Source organism: Thunnus thynnus, chromosome 4 (genome assembly GCF_963924715.1).
Source record: "Thunnus thynnus chromosome 4, fThuThy2.1, whole genome shotgun sequence".
Classification (NCBI taxonomy): Eukaryota; Metazoa; Chordata; class Actinopteri; order Scombriformes; family Scombridae; genus Thunnus; species Thunnus thynnus.
The window spans coordinates 11,852,427-11,868,050 of record NC_089520.1 but is presented as its reverse complement, the minus strand read 5'-3'; the positions used below and the strand labels follow the sequence as shown (position 1 = coordinate 11,868,050).

Here is a 15,624-nt window from a genome sequence, read left to right as displayed (position 1 = left end):
ATCAAGCATCAAAGGTGATTTCTCAAAGCGCGGTGACTCTCTCTCCTTAATGAAGGAACTCAAGCCGGAATTGAGATTGGTTTACAGGGGCAGGCGGTACGTTGTCGTAGATTGGATGGCCATCATAAAGTCCTCCAGAAATTACAAGTGTGTCGTCGGCTGCTGCAAATGCATCTGTTGAAAATTAAATAGGTATTTATAATTGCTAATAATAAACAAAATAGTCTATATTAATTATATGATGAATGGGGAACGTCTTACCCGCGTCATTGGTGTTGTTTAGAGGTTGATGCAAGTACTGGGTTTTATGTTTACATCTGTGAAAAATGAATATAACCAATGCGAAAGCAAACACTCCAAGTACAACACTGAAGAGAACTGTCATATTCTTTTCTGGAATGTTGAGTCCCGAACCTAGTGGCACAGCGGGAAAAAAAAGTCAGATAAAAACATACAATGAGCAATCAAATCTGTAATAAAACTGCACTTAAAAACATGGATCCTTGCCTTACCTTGTGAGGTGCTGTATGTTTGATCTGAGGTTGCATTGACAGTGGTAGATGAATTTGCAGTTGTGATTAATGCAGTATCAGATGTACTTATGTAATCTACTGTGGTCTGGTTTGCTGGCGTTGTCAGCGCAGTAAATGTTGGCGTTTGAGTGCCAGGTGTTGTGGTCGTCAGTGATGTACCGTTTGTTAGAGGACTCATGATAGTTGTAGACTGAGAAGTCTCGCTGTGGTTGGTACTCTCAGTTGTTACTGTCGTGGTCGTGGTGAATGTTTCATTGTCTGGGGGCATGCTGGTAAATGCTGTGTCGTCAGTCAAGTCTGAAGTAACAGTTGCGTGCACAGTCGAGTTGGATGTTACCGTTGTAGTGATGTGTGTCAAATTTAAGTCAGGGGTTGTTACTGTAGCTGTGAGAGTCAAACTCAAATTCCCCTTTTCAGTTTGTGCCATAGCAAAAGAAGGAGCCAGAAGGCAACAAGCCAGAGTAGCAAAGATGGTATCCATGGCCATTAAGTCCTGTGCTGGGAAACAAAGCATGGGACGCAAAAACTTGTCAAATATGAGTGTGTATAAAATGAACACTGTCAACACTGTACTGGTAAAGACATGAATTTATCTTTCCCTTATCTTAATAATGTTCACTAAAGTCTGAGTTTGCTCTGTAAGGCCGAGATAATATTAGGCAGTCAAAGTTATTCCCTAAACACTGTACCCATTATAAGGAGGTCATATGTGATGTATTTTCAAAGATTACACCAGCATATTTACAAAAGGAAACAACTTTGTAGACACTAAAACATTACATAATTATTGCCTGCCTACCCTGTGATCTTGCGGCGTTATGTCGATGGAAACATTTGTAATCTCTTTTTCATTTGAAAGCTTATATAAGTCCGAAACGTGATTAACAATTTACTTGGTTTTGTAGACTTCATTGCTGTAGATTGTGATTTTAAAAAATCCAGATTACCTTGTTTTGTCCGTATGAGTGAAAATTGTCTCAGATCACCTCCCTGGCAGTGAGCATGTCTCCATTTTACGACTGACTCTCCACTTCCTGCAAACCTGGAACAGCTAAGGGATTGTCTCGCTGGATAGTGCCAGGTAAAAGTGGGTAGGTCAGTGCTTTGTTAACTTCCTCTATTGTATGTTGCCATGGAGACAAAGGACAAAGTTATTACCTAGAGCAAAGCTCAATCTCTCTCTCTCTTTCTTTTTCTCTCCGTTCGGCCAGTTCAAACAAAATTTACAGCCTGAAGTAAAGGAGAAACACCGTTCCCAGAGCACTAAATATACAGTAAATGTATTTGTATTGGCCTCACTCTTCTGTATTCTCTCTCACATAAACATGGACCCACTAAGGTTTTCTCTGTTGAATTTGTATGTTATGTTCATGTGTTTTCAGTCAACACGGTTGAACTTGGTACAAAATATTTATTAACAATAATTTGTGAGTAATTTGTATAGGCAGTTCATAAAGTAAGCAACATTTTCTACAAAAATAACTAGAGAATAAACAAACATCCAAAAACAAAAATGTCCTTGTTCCTACAAAAAAAATTACACCATCATACATCTTACTCTTATTGCAAAATAACAAACACGATGTTCCAATATGCCCGTCTATGTCAGCATGAAATGGACAAGGGCAATGTTCAGGTAGATTACAGAGCTAGTAGCCGTTTTCAGGGAGAACAATTGAACAAAGGGCAATAAAAGTAAAACAGTGTTGCCACATCCCTACAAAACAGGAAATGGGAGCAGCTCAATCAGTGTGGAGCAAAAGATGTGGTGACCTCGAGCTATTTTAAACACCTTGTTCCCTATTGAGATGATTAAGACTACAATAGCTGTAACATCTCGGTTAAATTAAAGGTCATATTTCTATTATTATTATAGTTGTTATTGTTATTGTTGTTGTTATTATGCTTCTCTGTGTCTCTCTCTCTCTGCTCTCCCCCTCCCTCCTTATTCACTCATCCCAACCGGTCAAGGCAGATGGCCGCCCACCTAGAGCCCGGTTCTGCTTGAGGTTTCTTTCCATTAATGGGGAGTTCTTCCTTGCTTGCTCATGGGGGAATGTTGGGTCTTTGTAAAATAAAGAGTACGGACTAGACCTGCTCTGTATGAAAAGTGCCCCGAGATAACTTCTGTTGTGATTTGGCGCTATATAAATTAAATTAAATTGAATTGAATTATGACTATTGTAAGTTCAGTTTTAGTTTTACCAAGCCTTATAGCTAGTTTTTAAGCCCAGTCTAAGTAATTGTGTATTTGCCAACATAATGCATAACATAAATACCAACATAAATATGCACATAATCGAGTTTCAGTTATGTGTTTTTGTGAATCAAACGCACCGCAGGGTTGTAGCAGCAGAAAAATTATGCCTTGTCATTTGTGTATTCTTTTTTTTTTTTTTTTTTTTTTTAATATTTACATTAAATATGTCTCCAAAACTGACACAGTGTATTGATATAGCAGCATTACAGTTTGGTAGCTTTTTCAACATCTTTACTTGTTACATCAGAGTCTGGTAATCTTGACTTGTCAGCATCCATTTGAAAGTCTGATGTAGCCTTTCCTTTGGTGTCTGATTCCTGTAATGGGTTGAGAACATTAAGTAAAACATTATTAATAACTCGTGTTAAAATCTTGTGCAGTTCAATTAATAAAATGTCCTTACTTTGTTACTAATTATCTAACAAAAGGTTTGATCTCTACCTCTGATTTGCTGCACCACCTGAAACAGACCAGGTCTCTCTTCTTCACAAACAGATCTGAGTTTAGCTTCTCTTGCTTGCAACCACCTACAAAGAAATAACTTCAATATCTTGTTTCATGGAATACTTACTAACATAATAATAGACCATACAAACATTAATGTGTCTGTGCAGTGGAAGTGGAGGTTAGAAGAAAGATGTCTTACCTGTCATCATGCTCACCAGGAGGCCAAACACCATTGTGGTCAGTGTGCCCAACAGAGAGAAGTAGAGGTATGACAGAGAGTACCAGGAGTCTGCTAGATCTGGCCTGAATCTGATACACACAGGGAGTTATATCAGTATTCAGCCCCCCTGTTATCCTACACTTTTTACACCAATGTGAGTATATAATTGGCCCATGAAGTATCACTGTAGCACCTGTTGCATACATTTGGTATATTAAAATGCTAATGAGTATTCCTATTTACTGTGGCCATATCATGTGCTTGAGTAACCGCAGATGGACCTTAAATGTAATATAACTCACTCGGGCTGCTGGGTCACTGGACTGGTCCAGGGAGCTGTTGTGGTGTAGTTCTGGCCCATTGTGTTGTTGCAGCCTGCAGTGCTGACTGGGAGAGGGACTGTCTTTTCAGCTGTTGGTGGGTAAAGCTGGGCTCCAATCCCCACCCACAGAGTCAACACCAGACCAATGATCATTCCCACAAGTCCTCCCTGCAAAGTAAATATGAGAACAGTCAAATGCTTCCTGGATGTGTCACGTGTTTTTTTTTTTTTGTTTGTTTGTTTGTTTTAGCAAAGTTTCTGTGTGTTCTGAGAGGGTACAGTTGTGCTAGTGAATGTGCCAGTAATAGGAGATACTCACTATTGAATTTGATGTGCGAAAGAGCATGCCTAATAGGTAAAGACCGAGAAGAGGCCCACTGATCATACCAAATACGGACAGAGCTGCCTGGAAACAAAGAAATGTCAGGAGGCTTGTAGTTTTTGATATTCAGCTCATGGTGGTGCTGTAGAGCAATAAATGGCTGAGTGAGAGTTCATGCAAAGTATTGGAGAGGTTTACCTGCAGAACGCTTCCCATCATTGAGGCAACTCCGGCCATCCCAATACACAGGGCACCGAAGAATACACCTTGTTTGAAATGATTAAAATAAAATAATTGATCAAACTCAATGAGTGCATACTCAAGGACAGATAAGCTGCATTTTTTCGACAAGAGTTCAAAACAAAGTCACACCTGGGTCATACATATTAAAGTTTTGTCATCAATGTGCCTTTTTAGTGTTAGCTGTAAAAAGAGTTCATTTTTTTATAAAGGAGAATAGTACTTCTAGGGCTTAATTTATTTTAAAAATACATTTCGAGCCTCTTGCTTTCTTTCTGATTCCATCCCACAAATGACTGCTCTAATTAACACCTACAGCATAAGTGCACAGTAATGAACAGGATCATTGTGTCCCTTTGTACAGATAACCTGCCAATCCAAAATAAAACAGTTTCTATTTTACATGAAGAGGCAGGTTAATTGTCTTTCCTGCATTCTTTTCACACATAATGAGATAGTAGAGCTACACCCTTGATCTCACCCTCCCAAAAGAAGCCTCTGGAACCTGCATGGTCTTGCCTGTGCAGGATTATCTCAGTGAATCTGGCTGATGAAATACTGTCATTTATTGTAGCCTTAACCACTGTGCGTGCAGTGAGTCCTGTTAAGTCTGTATATGGAAACATTTCGCCACTAAAGCATATTATAACTATTTAGTTGTCATCCAGTACCTCTAATTACTGTTAGGTTCTATTAAAGGCTGAATGATCTAGCTATCTAATCAAGCTTTTGATTTTTCCATATTTCTAATCATTATGAACCTCGAACAGTGGAACCGGTAACATTTATCTGCTAAGACAAACAAGATAAGATAATGCTTATCTTTGTGCCTACTGGTATCTTGTGAGCTTCAAGGTGCCTGGGGTTTATAGGGTCATACATGAAGATTATAGTGGAATTCATGATCAGAGTACAAGTACTAAATTACGACTAAATTATCAGTGGTATTTTCTCCTGTATTCTAGAAATCCTTTTAATGAATAATGCTTCACTCACTCTTTACCTTTTTCTTTTCTAATGGTTGATCATTACTACCTTGAAAGTATTTTTTTTACATGACTTACTCAGGCCCATGTTCAGCCAGGTCACTTGTTTCTCTGTGAGGTTTTTCCATATAGGCATAATAAAGTCTTCCACAGTGACAGCGACTAGGGCATTGATGCTGGAAGACACAGTGCTGAAAAATAGACAACAGTAAGCTTTTAGTCAGAGCAGAAAGACCGATACATTTAAAAGACACATTAAATCAAAGATGAGAGTAGTTTCAGCTAGCATGCAGATGGTAGTTTGTTGCATTGTTGATTAAAAATGGCACAAAATGTCAACGCAGTACTAATTTGTTGTTCAGTCAGTGACATGGAATTTTTCTCTGGAAACGACATAATAGAGGTATTGCCAGCTCATTCTTTTTCCATCATAGCTTATCTACTTGTACACCTTATCTAGTGCAGCATTTCTTACTCTGATGTAAAAATAAATAAATATTTCCTTGTTTGTTTGTTTTCAGGCCTCACCTCAGGGTCCCACTATATGCAGCAGCCACAAACAAGCCAGGGATTCCTGGGTAGGCTGCCAGAATGTCCATTACAAGGTAGGGAAGCATCTGGTTCACAAATAAAAAACATTTTTACTGCTTAACATAATGTTCATTACATAATGAATAGCATGACACCCACGTGATGATGAGTTATGAGACAGTCACAAGGTGCAGTTACCTGGTCAAGAGTACCTATATCACCATTTGCAAGTGGGTCACAGTTCTTGTAAATGGAGAACATGGTGAGGCCAGAAAATACAGCCAGACTCACAGTTACCCACAAGCCAACCATGTTCACATACAAAGACCTGAAAGATGAAAGAAGACTTGTCAGCGCACGAACCCTTACGCTCAGCCAATGACATACAATTTGCTTTGCATGCAGGAACACTCACATTTTGGCGTGCCCCAAGGTTTTGCAGGAGATGTAGCGCTGCACCTGGGACTGGTTGATTGAATAGATAGACACCCACATTACGCTCCCACCAATAAGAATGGTCCAGAAAGTATGTCGCCTCAGTGGATCTGGGTCAAAACTGTTATAAAAGAAAAAAAAAATACTGAATGTAATGTATGCGGACATATCAGTATGAAATTCTGATGATGTAATCTTTCCAGTATTGACATTCAGTTTCCAGTGAGGTTTCCTCTCTTGGATACATAAGCAATTAAGAGTTACAGTAAACAATTATAGGAAAGTTGATCTAATTTGCCTTCCTCTGTTTGCAAAAGACACTAATTGAATTGTTCTGATTCAGGAAGCCCCAACCATCTGGTAGTGTAATCAGTTTAAAAGTAACAACAAATACTGTTTGACAAAAGTCTGCTTGTGTGCTTACTCAAACGCCTCGAGTCTGCCTCCTTGGCGGGAGTCTTCCCAAATCTTCGTCAGGCCTCCCTGCAGTACAGCTCCTCTAGCTATAACAGCCACAAAACCTGCCAGCATGACCACCATCTGCATCACATCTGTCCAGATTACTGCTTTCAGGCCACCCTGAAACAAAATGCTTGTTAGCTTAGCAATGCAAACACTTTCTAAACTATTTCCAATTTAGTGCTAGTTGCAGTAATGTTAAAATGTGTACAATTAGACATCATTATGAAAAGAGTAACTTGCACAGATCCACCAAAATCAGTCTTATAGACTATAAACCAAAAAGGTGCGTAATATAAAAGTATGAAATTGGTCATATCAACCATAATAAACCAGACTGTTTTTAGTTTGACCAACAAACATACTTGGATACTCTTGTATACTGTTTGTTTGGTGCACAAATCATTAATTCAGTTCATTTTGAAATGCACAGTACCAACCAAAGTGCAGTAGACGATGCACACTGCTCCTGTAGCCACCAGCACTCCCCATAGATCAAGTCCAGTGACTGAATAACAAGAAAGAAAACTCTGTTATAATTTATAGATGAAAATTATCCCTCTTTTATGACAAAAACAACTCCTTTAACAACTCTATGGGTAGTATATAAACCCTATTATCAGGACAGAACAGATAATTGTAAGGAAATTAGGTGTGACACACTATCACCAGGTTGCAGTACTAAGTTAGAGTTTAAGGCTTCAAACTTTAAAAGAAAAAACCTTGTCTTCTCCTATTTTGTGAGATTTTTTTGTGTTTTGACTCACTTTGATTTAGTGCAAGAGCTGGAGCATAGATGACCAAACCTGTGTACAGGACCTGATAAAAGATGCCACCATTAGTTGATTAGATGGAAACACAACAAGCATGTGATTAATATGAATGGATTGTGGGAACTGGTTTTATTTTACATAAAGTCAACGAGGAAAAAGACAGGTGCTGTTTACCATATTAATATGGGTGTTTGTTCCATTCTCCATGGTTTCGTATTTTTGTTTTTCACTATCTAAATACAAAAGTGAATAGAACATTCCTCTCTTTTTAATAAAATCATGTTTAAGTTGCCTACCGTCTGCACAATGTACATCGATGTCCCGATCAACCGAATGGGCCGACTGAAACGCATCTCCAGGTACTAGAAATGAAATGGAATCCCACATAGTCACATCATTAACTGATCACTTGGTTCACATACTGTAGCTTAGTTTACATCCATGTTTACAAAATATTGCAGGTCTTTTATTCTTTATTTTTATTTCTTGGATACTGGTATAGTTGGATACTGTAGTTCTGTACCATTGATCAAAGGCTGTTTGATAGCTATCAACCCCCAGGTCATTTTAAACCAGCACTGTTGCCAACTGTAGTGGATGAATCATTAGTCAACTTTTAACTTTTAAAAGTACTGCATTTCTGTAGCAGTACGTTTTCTGTACATTTTAAGTTTATTCCTGCCATACCTGTCTGCCAGACTTCGTACCATTATAATAATTTAAAGTGTGCAACATCTCCTTACCTCATAGGCACTGGTGATCCCCAGTCGGTAGAAAAGGGGGACAAAGATCTCTGCAGTGATAACAGACATGATGGTGTAGGAGAAGCCGAAGAGCCAGAAGGCAGTTCCATAAAGGTAGGCCTCAGCAGGTGTGCCGATGACTGTGATGCCAGACATGAAGCTGGCAGTGAGCGACATGGCAACTGGCACAGCTGTCATTTGCCGTCCACCCAACAAGAACTCAGCGCTGCTGGTCTCCTTACGGCCCCGGATGGCCTGGAAAAGGCCAACTCCAGCAGCCGCCAAAATTATTCCAGCAAACACCACATAATCCCACACAGAGAACGTGGCCACTTGACCACCTGTACCAGTCATGGTTAGTTCAGCAGAAGAAGCTTCCTTGCCCTAACAGTTCTCTTTGAGCTGTAGTTAAGATTGCTTATATTTAGCTGGATTTCTGTATTATGCAATCTCGCAAATGTTTAATGTTCTTCCCTCTAAATTATCTTGAAATTGTCCTCAAGTCCAGTTGTACGTATACCAACACCAAGAGCAAAAATACTCACTAAAGACAAATGTATTTCAGCATTTCAGACACTGTCAACTGTCAGACATATTCAGCTGCATTCATATTAAAAGTTTCCCTTCAAACCTTCAACAAAGAATAGAAAAATCCAAAGGCTTCAGGGTGTTAGTCCTCTGTTGTGTGCTGCTTTGCCAATCCAACTACCATTAAAGCTGCTTCTTCTGATGAACATATAGATAACTGAGCTTGGCAGGAGTCTTCTCCACTCTGATGCTTTCAGCAGACTATAAAGATTAGTTCACTTGAGTTAATAATCCATCAAGGACACAAAGTACTGAAGTCAGCCATAATTTCAATGACTTAAAAGGACAATGATCCTGAGGTGTACCTGAGGTGAATCAACATCGCAACATGTTCACAAGTGGTCATTGTAAATCTCCAGGTTACTCAGTAGTTATTGGTAATGTTAGGAATTTCAGGAGGTGGGGTAGGTTAAATCTTTATCTAAATCTAAATCTTTAAGGTATGGTCACTGCTCCTGCTACTCACATCATTTAATGTGTCACACAGCACTTCCATGTTTTGGACCATCAGTCCAGTGATGCATAGAGAAACCTGTCATTTCAAACTTAAAAACATAGGTCATAGGTCATGGGGAAAATGTGACTACTACAGTAATAAAACAACAACACTGCAGGTGAGAAAGAAACTGACAACAAAGCTACTGTCACAGACATTTATGTCACTACAATGGATATTAAGTGTGATTACTTGTAATGTTAGTTATCTAATGAAAGGAGATTTTATGGTTGGTTTAATTTGAGTCACTCTTTGTGAGAGGATCGGGTCCAGTAATTCTTACAAAGTTAATGTAAAATGGCAGATACTGTTAATGTTTGTAAAGGTAAGTAAGAGGTGTGAAGAAGGAGTGAGTAGCTAAAATGGACATTGAGTGAACTTACATGACACTGACTATGTTTTTCACTGTATCGTAATATTCTTCATGAACATTCATCCTATGTACTGATAGATTTGTTCACTAATAGAGAATGATAATGTACAGTATATTAGCTAGTTAGTCATGTGCATAATAAAAGATGATTGTTATTAGATGAGGATTAAATGATAAAGAAGAGCTTTGATCTGTTCACTGTTTTATAGGATAAGATGAGATAATCCTTATCTAAGGTACAGCACGAGAATACCAATAAAGTATAAATAGAGGGGGCATCATAGTACTGATATAAAAAAACAATCACATGTGTCACAATTATGACTTAATGTGTGGGAGAGACTTTGACTATCCTCGACAATTATTAAACAAAACTGGAACTGGAAGCGTCGGGTGAAATATTGTAGTCATGTCTCTATTCCTTATGAGACAGAATACTGGCTGTTTTAGAGATGAATGTCTTACTGTGAAAACAGGTTAGATAAACTTGCTCTGAATGTTTTCTACTTATGTTCTGCATAAATTTGGGCTGTGACAATTTGTTGATTGACTTGTGCACATTGCTGACTGTTCTTTGGTGTTTTTAACCCACAATTCACAAAGCATCGCTTATGCATGCACATTCAGGAAGTGCACTGAAATATTTTGCATTACAAACAAGTGTGCAGAGACAGGGTTAGGGTTTGTTTTGGAAGAGATGGTAAAACTTGGTTAAAATTTAAGTGGTTCTTCTGCATTCTTTCAAGCACAAAATAAGCTTTTGGGCGTGTGTGACATCTAGTGGTCACTGTTTTAGATTTCGGACGGACTCAGCAACAGAGTTGCACAGAGATTTCAGCTGGTGCAGAGTCCATTGCGTCAATTTCCTTGGTTATTGCATGGACTTTGTTCATGAAGGAAATCATTAATTCATGCCATCAACATAATTGACTAAAAGCTGAGTGCTTCCATTTCATCACAGATTGAAGATAACAGCAAGGTGGATTATAAAATGTTCATATAAATACTGTTCAGCAGGGATGCTCAGAGTCACAGCATCATCAGGCCTGCAGAAGCCCACATCTCTCAAGCAGGTGACTTTTACACGCAGTGTGACAGCATATTTAAGTTAACATACCAAACATTTGATTCTCTCTTATCTGTTGTCAATTTGTCTTTGTTCTTTATGCAGGTCTCAAATTGATTGGAAAGAAATAACATTGCTTAACATGACTGATACTGCAGTGTTCACCTGCTGGCTCCTTTTTCTGCTGTTCAGCCCAGCTGTTCCCATGTGTTTACCCACTGATTTCACCCTGTATGTGGAGAAGCCAGAGTGTGATTTCTGTGTGGCAATCAACACCACTATTTGCATGGGATTTTGCTACTCGAGGGTATGTATGTCCTTTAGAAGAACAGAGGGTCATTAATCTCTTCAGGTAAAAAGAGAACACGAGAAAAAATCATCATACAGAAAAAGAAAAGATAGAAAAGTTCTACATTCTGATTGGCTGGGAGGTGTTTTTCCTTCAAAAAACTTAGTTAAGCCAAACAGTCAAGTTCCATTTTATCATAACCAAAGTGTTAAACTGTGTAAATTGAGGGAACAGTCAAATCATATGAAATAAAAAAACAGAAAAGATGAGGATAATAAAGAATAAAAAAAGAATAAAATACTTTTAACACAATTATATGAAATAAATAAAAATAGAACAAAGTCAGATTGAGTTGTAAAAACATGAAAATATATATTTTTAAATGTAGTTACAGTATTTCATTGTGCATATACTATTTTTGTTTTTATTAACTTTTAGAGAGTTTATCAGGAAACTACAATAATTTAGGGGTTTTTTTTCATTCAAAATATAATCTTCAACAGAAAGTTTAAAATTGTGTTGTTGAAAATAACAACTAACATTTGACCAAAATTTGACCCCGTCATCCATTACAAACATAGAACATTAACATTTTAAGATATTGTCCCTTCGGTAAGCACATGACGCACATTTATCAAAAAAAAAGTTCATGGTTATGTTTGACATCAGGTAAGTCATAAAAATGACTATTTTGGAAACATTTTGGAAACAAGCGCCCTTAATGACGTGTTATGAGCTCACGAAATGTGAATGAGATCATTAATGTTCTGTCACTCCTGTGTTTGTTTGGTAACCAGGACAGCAATATGAGGGATATACTCGGCCCGCGCTTCCTCATCCAGAAAGGTTGTACCTATGACAAGGTGGAGTACCGCACAGCCATACTGCCCGGCTGTCCTATCAACGCCAACCCTGTCTTCACCTACCCTGTGGCCCTCAGCTGCCACTGTGGTGCCTGCAGGACTGACAGCGATGAGTGCGCCCACAGGACCAGTGTGGACGGAGCTAGATGTACCAAACCAGTTAGACGTATCTACCCATACCCTGGCCAAAGCAACTACGTCATCCCCTTCTGATTCTTTTACTGTTCTCATCATGTTTGTTGCAATTACCAAACTGGAACTGAGTGATTCATGAATGTTTTGAGGAAAGACAAATGACATCCTTTAGCTTGTGATGGAGACAGTGATGTGTGTACTGCCTGTACTGTTACCTATTGTACCAGCCGGTTTTATTGTCCCTTTGTTGCCCAACGTGTGTGTGCTGCAGCTCTGCTTCTCAGTTTACAAAGGGGGTTGATCCTGGTATGTATTTTTGTCAGCGTCATTATTTATCCACCTCTACACTCATGTGAGTGTGACTCCCAGACTTATTACTCTGAAAGAGATACTCTGAAAGCAACTCAATTAAAGCTAAAGCCTCTAAATAGCTCTCTGACTAAGCTGTGCTTCACTTAATCACATGTTGTCCCGTAGCTTTCTGTTTACCACATAACAAACACAATTCCATGACACTCCACAATGTCACCTCGAACATACTATATTTGCCTCAACAGTCTTTCTGGAAGGCATGTGATTGCTGATAAACTTCTTCTTGTGAAATGGATTATCAGTGAGGATGATGAACCACACCTTTAGATAAGATGCATTAAAATGAACACAAACTGTGTCAAATTTGAACACATAAATGGGTTTGGGGACAACGTTTGTGTTGATTTTGATTTTGTGATGCTGTAAATTACATTTACAAAGAAGCGTAAGTGTAGATGTGTAATACAAACACATTTTGTGCTGACCTTTGCTACACACACTGTGTTAAAAACAAAACCTGAAAACCAACACTATTATGTGTATATATATGCTGTACTTTTTTTTCTTTTTTTTAGCCTTTTAATGGTAGTAAAGAGATATTTTCAGTATTAATACAGTTAATCAACAAGACATTTTTTTCTTACTCTTACTCCCAACCTGGCACCACAGGTAGAAGGTTTTTAAGTCGTGACCCTTCTTGTGTAAGTGGGGGGGGAGAAACTGACAGCAAAGCTGACACACAGATACACGCATAATGTTAATTAAACCCACTAATATAAAACATTGTGTTGGGCGGAATTAACAAATACACAGTCTGTGTTTATATTAAATATACAGATAACTATGTGTAAAACAGCTCAGTTTAAAATGGACACAACATGTAAAAGACAGTAGTACACAGTAAATGTGTACATTTTCAACACATTCCTTCTAAAAGTGTACACAAATACTAGTCACAGGTCACGCAGAAGACTCACCAAACTTACAGTGTGAGTTTAACTGTTGAGTAATTCTGTCTCAAGTTATGTGTGTAGTTTGTCATTCACAAAGGGGAATTTGTGGAGACAGCTGGGGCTTATTAATAGCACAGCAGTTGAGAGTAGGAGAATGTATGATAAGTCCATCATCATGTGGATCTCCGTGACATCGCTCTCTCGTCACCTTATAGTCTGTCACTGCTGGATATCACAGCATTCTTCTGTTAGTGTGTGTCAAACTGCCTTCATGTCAATAAAAAAGTATTTTGTCAGATGAAATAAGCCCAGGCTCAGTTCTTGTATTGTGTGTGTTGTTGGTTCTGGAGCTCTTAACAGCTTCTCACCTTTTTAACAAACAATTTAGGAACTCATCACCATCTGCATTACTCCCCATATCAACCTGTGCCTGTGAGCCACTGACGCCTAACACAATTCATAAAATTACAAACCTTGATGCAACTTTCAAGTGAGGTGTGGTTTTTGGGTCAGACATGGAATGAGTACCAGTTAACTGTATGTGGGAAATATCAATGGAAAACCAGTTCATAATGTGCTGACAGACAAGACTTATGCTCTTGAGCCACTATAGCCTTTAGAAAGCTTGTACAACTTCTGACAACCTGACACTCTGTTTAACCTTGCCAACAGTAAGTTGACAAGATGGTGGAGTATTATCCAAGGGAACTCTTCAGTTCTAACTAGTCTGGCGATACCAGACAATCAGAGATCTCCACCTCCCAAAGCGTTTAGAGACTGACCTGTGAGTCTAGTTCTAATTGACTGTCGGGGAATCCCAGGTATTTAACCCTTGTGGGGTCGTTATCAAGGTCATTGATACCACTTGGTTTGTTAGTGTTCCTGGCTGTCAGTCGTTGGAGTCACATGAGGCCAAGTGTAAATGACACTCGTCGGAGTTGTCATGTGAATGGTTGTTAAGTCTCCTGGGAAGGGATGAAAGGACGGCATTGTAGTCGGAGGATAAGTGGTGTTGTAGACCTTCTTCTCTGTTGAGTGATGGTTTCTCTACGCTAAAATAGATGGCCTCCTTCACTCCTCTTTCAAACCATCTGTCCTCCCAAAATATATACGTTGTTGTCCTCAAAAGAGTGTCTCTTATCTTTCAGGTGTAGGTAAACTGCTGATTGTAGTAATAGTGATTTTTTCATGTTATGGATGTTCAAAAACATGTCCTGAGTGCAGTTTGACGATATGGTCCCGTTTGGCTTTATTGTACCTGTAATTACACTTAACTGGGGGGTAAATTATGCAGAAAAAACTTTATTTTCACAGCTGACCTGATTTGACTCATCAAACTATCGGACAGATATGGCACAATGGTTTGAATTGCCCGGCTGAAATTCCCTGTGTGGTGGTGTTTTGAAAACCCTAATACTATAATGGATAAAGCAGTGGATGAAATGGAATTTGCCTCCATCAGCACTCCGAGAGAGGCAGCTATGTGGTGCACATACCAATCACTCTTTCATTCAAACAATCCATACAGTTTTGTTTGTGTTGTGTTTATTCAACTAGAAAAAAATGTGAAGATTTTTTGTTTTTTCTGTGGCTGCACCACAACCAATGGCGCATAGGTGCTGTTTTAACACATTTGCATTGTTACAGATGGTCCTTTTTTATATATTTGTGCTTATTTCAGTTTACTATAATTGCTGGATTGTATGCGCACAAGAGAAAACAGAAATATAAAAGCAGTACAAATATTTAAGAGCCATCTCGGATGACAAACTTTGATGCCAACACGGTTTTATTTATAAAAAGGAAAATCAAAGATTGTTCTTCTTAAGGAAATTCTGAAATTTTCACAGAAATTTTAATGTTTTCAAATCACTATTGAAAGTAATCTACAAGTCTCCTTCTCTGCAAAAGTGTATTTAAAAGTTTCAGCTGTCCAAATTAGTCCAATCAAGTAGATATCTTTCAATGTTACAGTCTTTTTATTGCCAAAGTCCCCCTTTTTGTGACTTCTTTTATTTAGTCACTTTTAACATTTGCTGATTTGGTAACCTCAGTCTACAAAACAAAAACATGTTGGCAAAAATTGTGAATGTGTGCCGTAAAGTCACTAGTGTTCATTGTAATGATCTTTGTCATTTGTATCAAGTTAGAGCCACACAGAAAGCCCAGGTTGTCTTACTGCACCCCCAGCAGCCTTTACATAGTGAGTTTAATCTGCTTCCATCAGACCGGAGGTTTTACCTCCTGGAGGCAACACAAACAGATATATGAGTGTTTT

The 15,624-nt window shown here is 38.5% G+C and overlaps 2 protein-coding genes across 2 annotated transcripts; one reads left to right on the top strand and one right to left on the bottom strand.

Annotated features, from left to right (window-relative positions):
- Positions 1 to 1,924: 1,924 nt before the first annotated feature.
- Positions 1,925 to 9,009, bottom strand: slc5a8l (solute carrier family 5 member 8, like). Its single transcript, XM_067586729.1, has 15 exons — positions 8,272 to 9,009; positions 7,825 to 7,890; positions 7,523 to 7,574; positions 7,196 to 7,263; positions 6,721 to 6,875; positions 6,277 to 6,417; positions 6,060 to 6,189; positions 5,859 to 5,947; positions 5,409 to 5,521; positions 4,303 to 4,370; positions 4,102 to 4,188; positions 3,763 to 3,950; positions 3,440 to 3,549; positions 3,235 to 3,320; positions 1,925 to 3,110 (listed from the first exon to the last, which is right to left on the bottom strand). The coding sequence occupies exons 1-15, from the start codon at positions 8,623 to 8,625 to the stop codon at positions 2,997 to 2,999; spliced, it is 1,821 nt and encodes a 606-aa protein (XP_067442830.1). The 5' UTR covers positions 8,626 to 9,009; the 3' UTR covers positions 1,925 to 2,996.
- An 810-nt stretch (positions 9,010 to 9,819) lies between these two features.
- tshba (thyroid stimulating hormone subunit beta a) lies at positions 9,820 to 13,636 on the top strand. The gene is made up of 3 exons (XM_067586731.1): positions 9,820 to 10,801; positions 10,900 to 11,101; positions 11,881 to 13,636. The coding sequence occupies exons 2-3, from the start codon at positions 10,937 to 10,939 to the stop codon at positions 12,157 to 12,159; spliced, it is 444 nt and encodes a 147-aa protein (XP_067442832.1). The 5' UTR covers positions 9,820 to 10,801; positions 10,900 to 10,936; the 3' UTR covers positions 12,160 to 13,636.
- Positions 13,637 to 15,624: the final 1,988 nt, after the last annotated feature.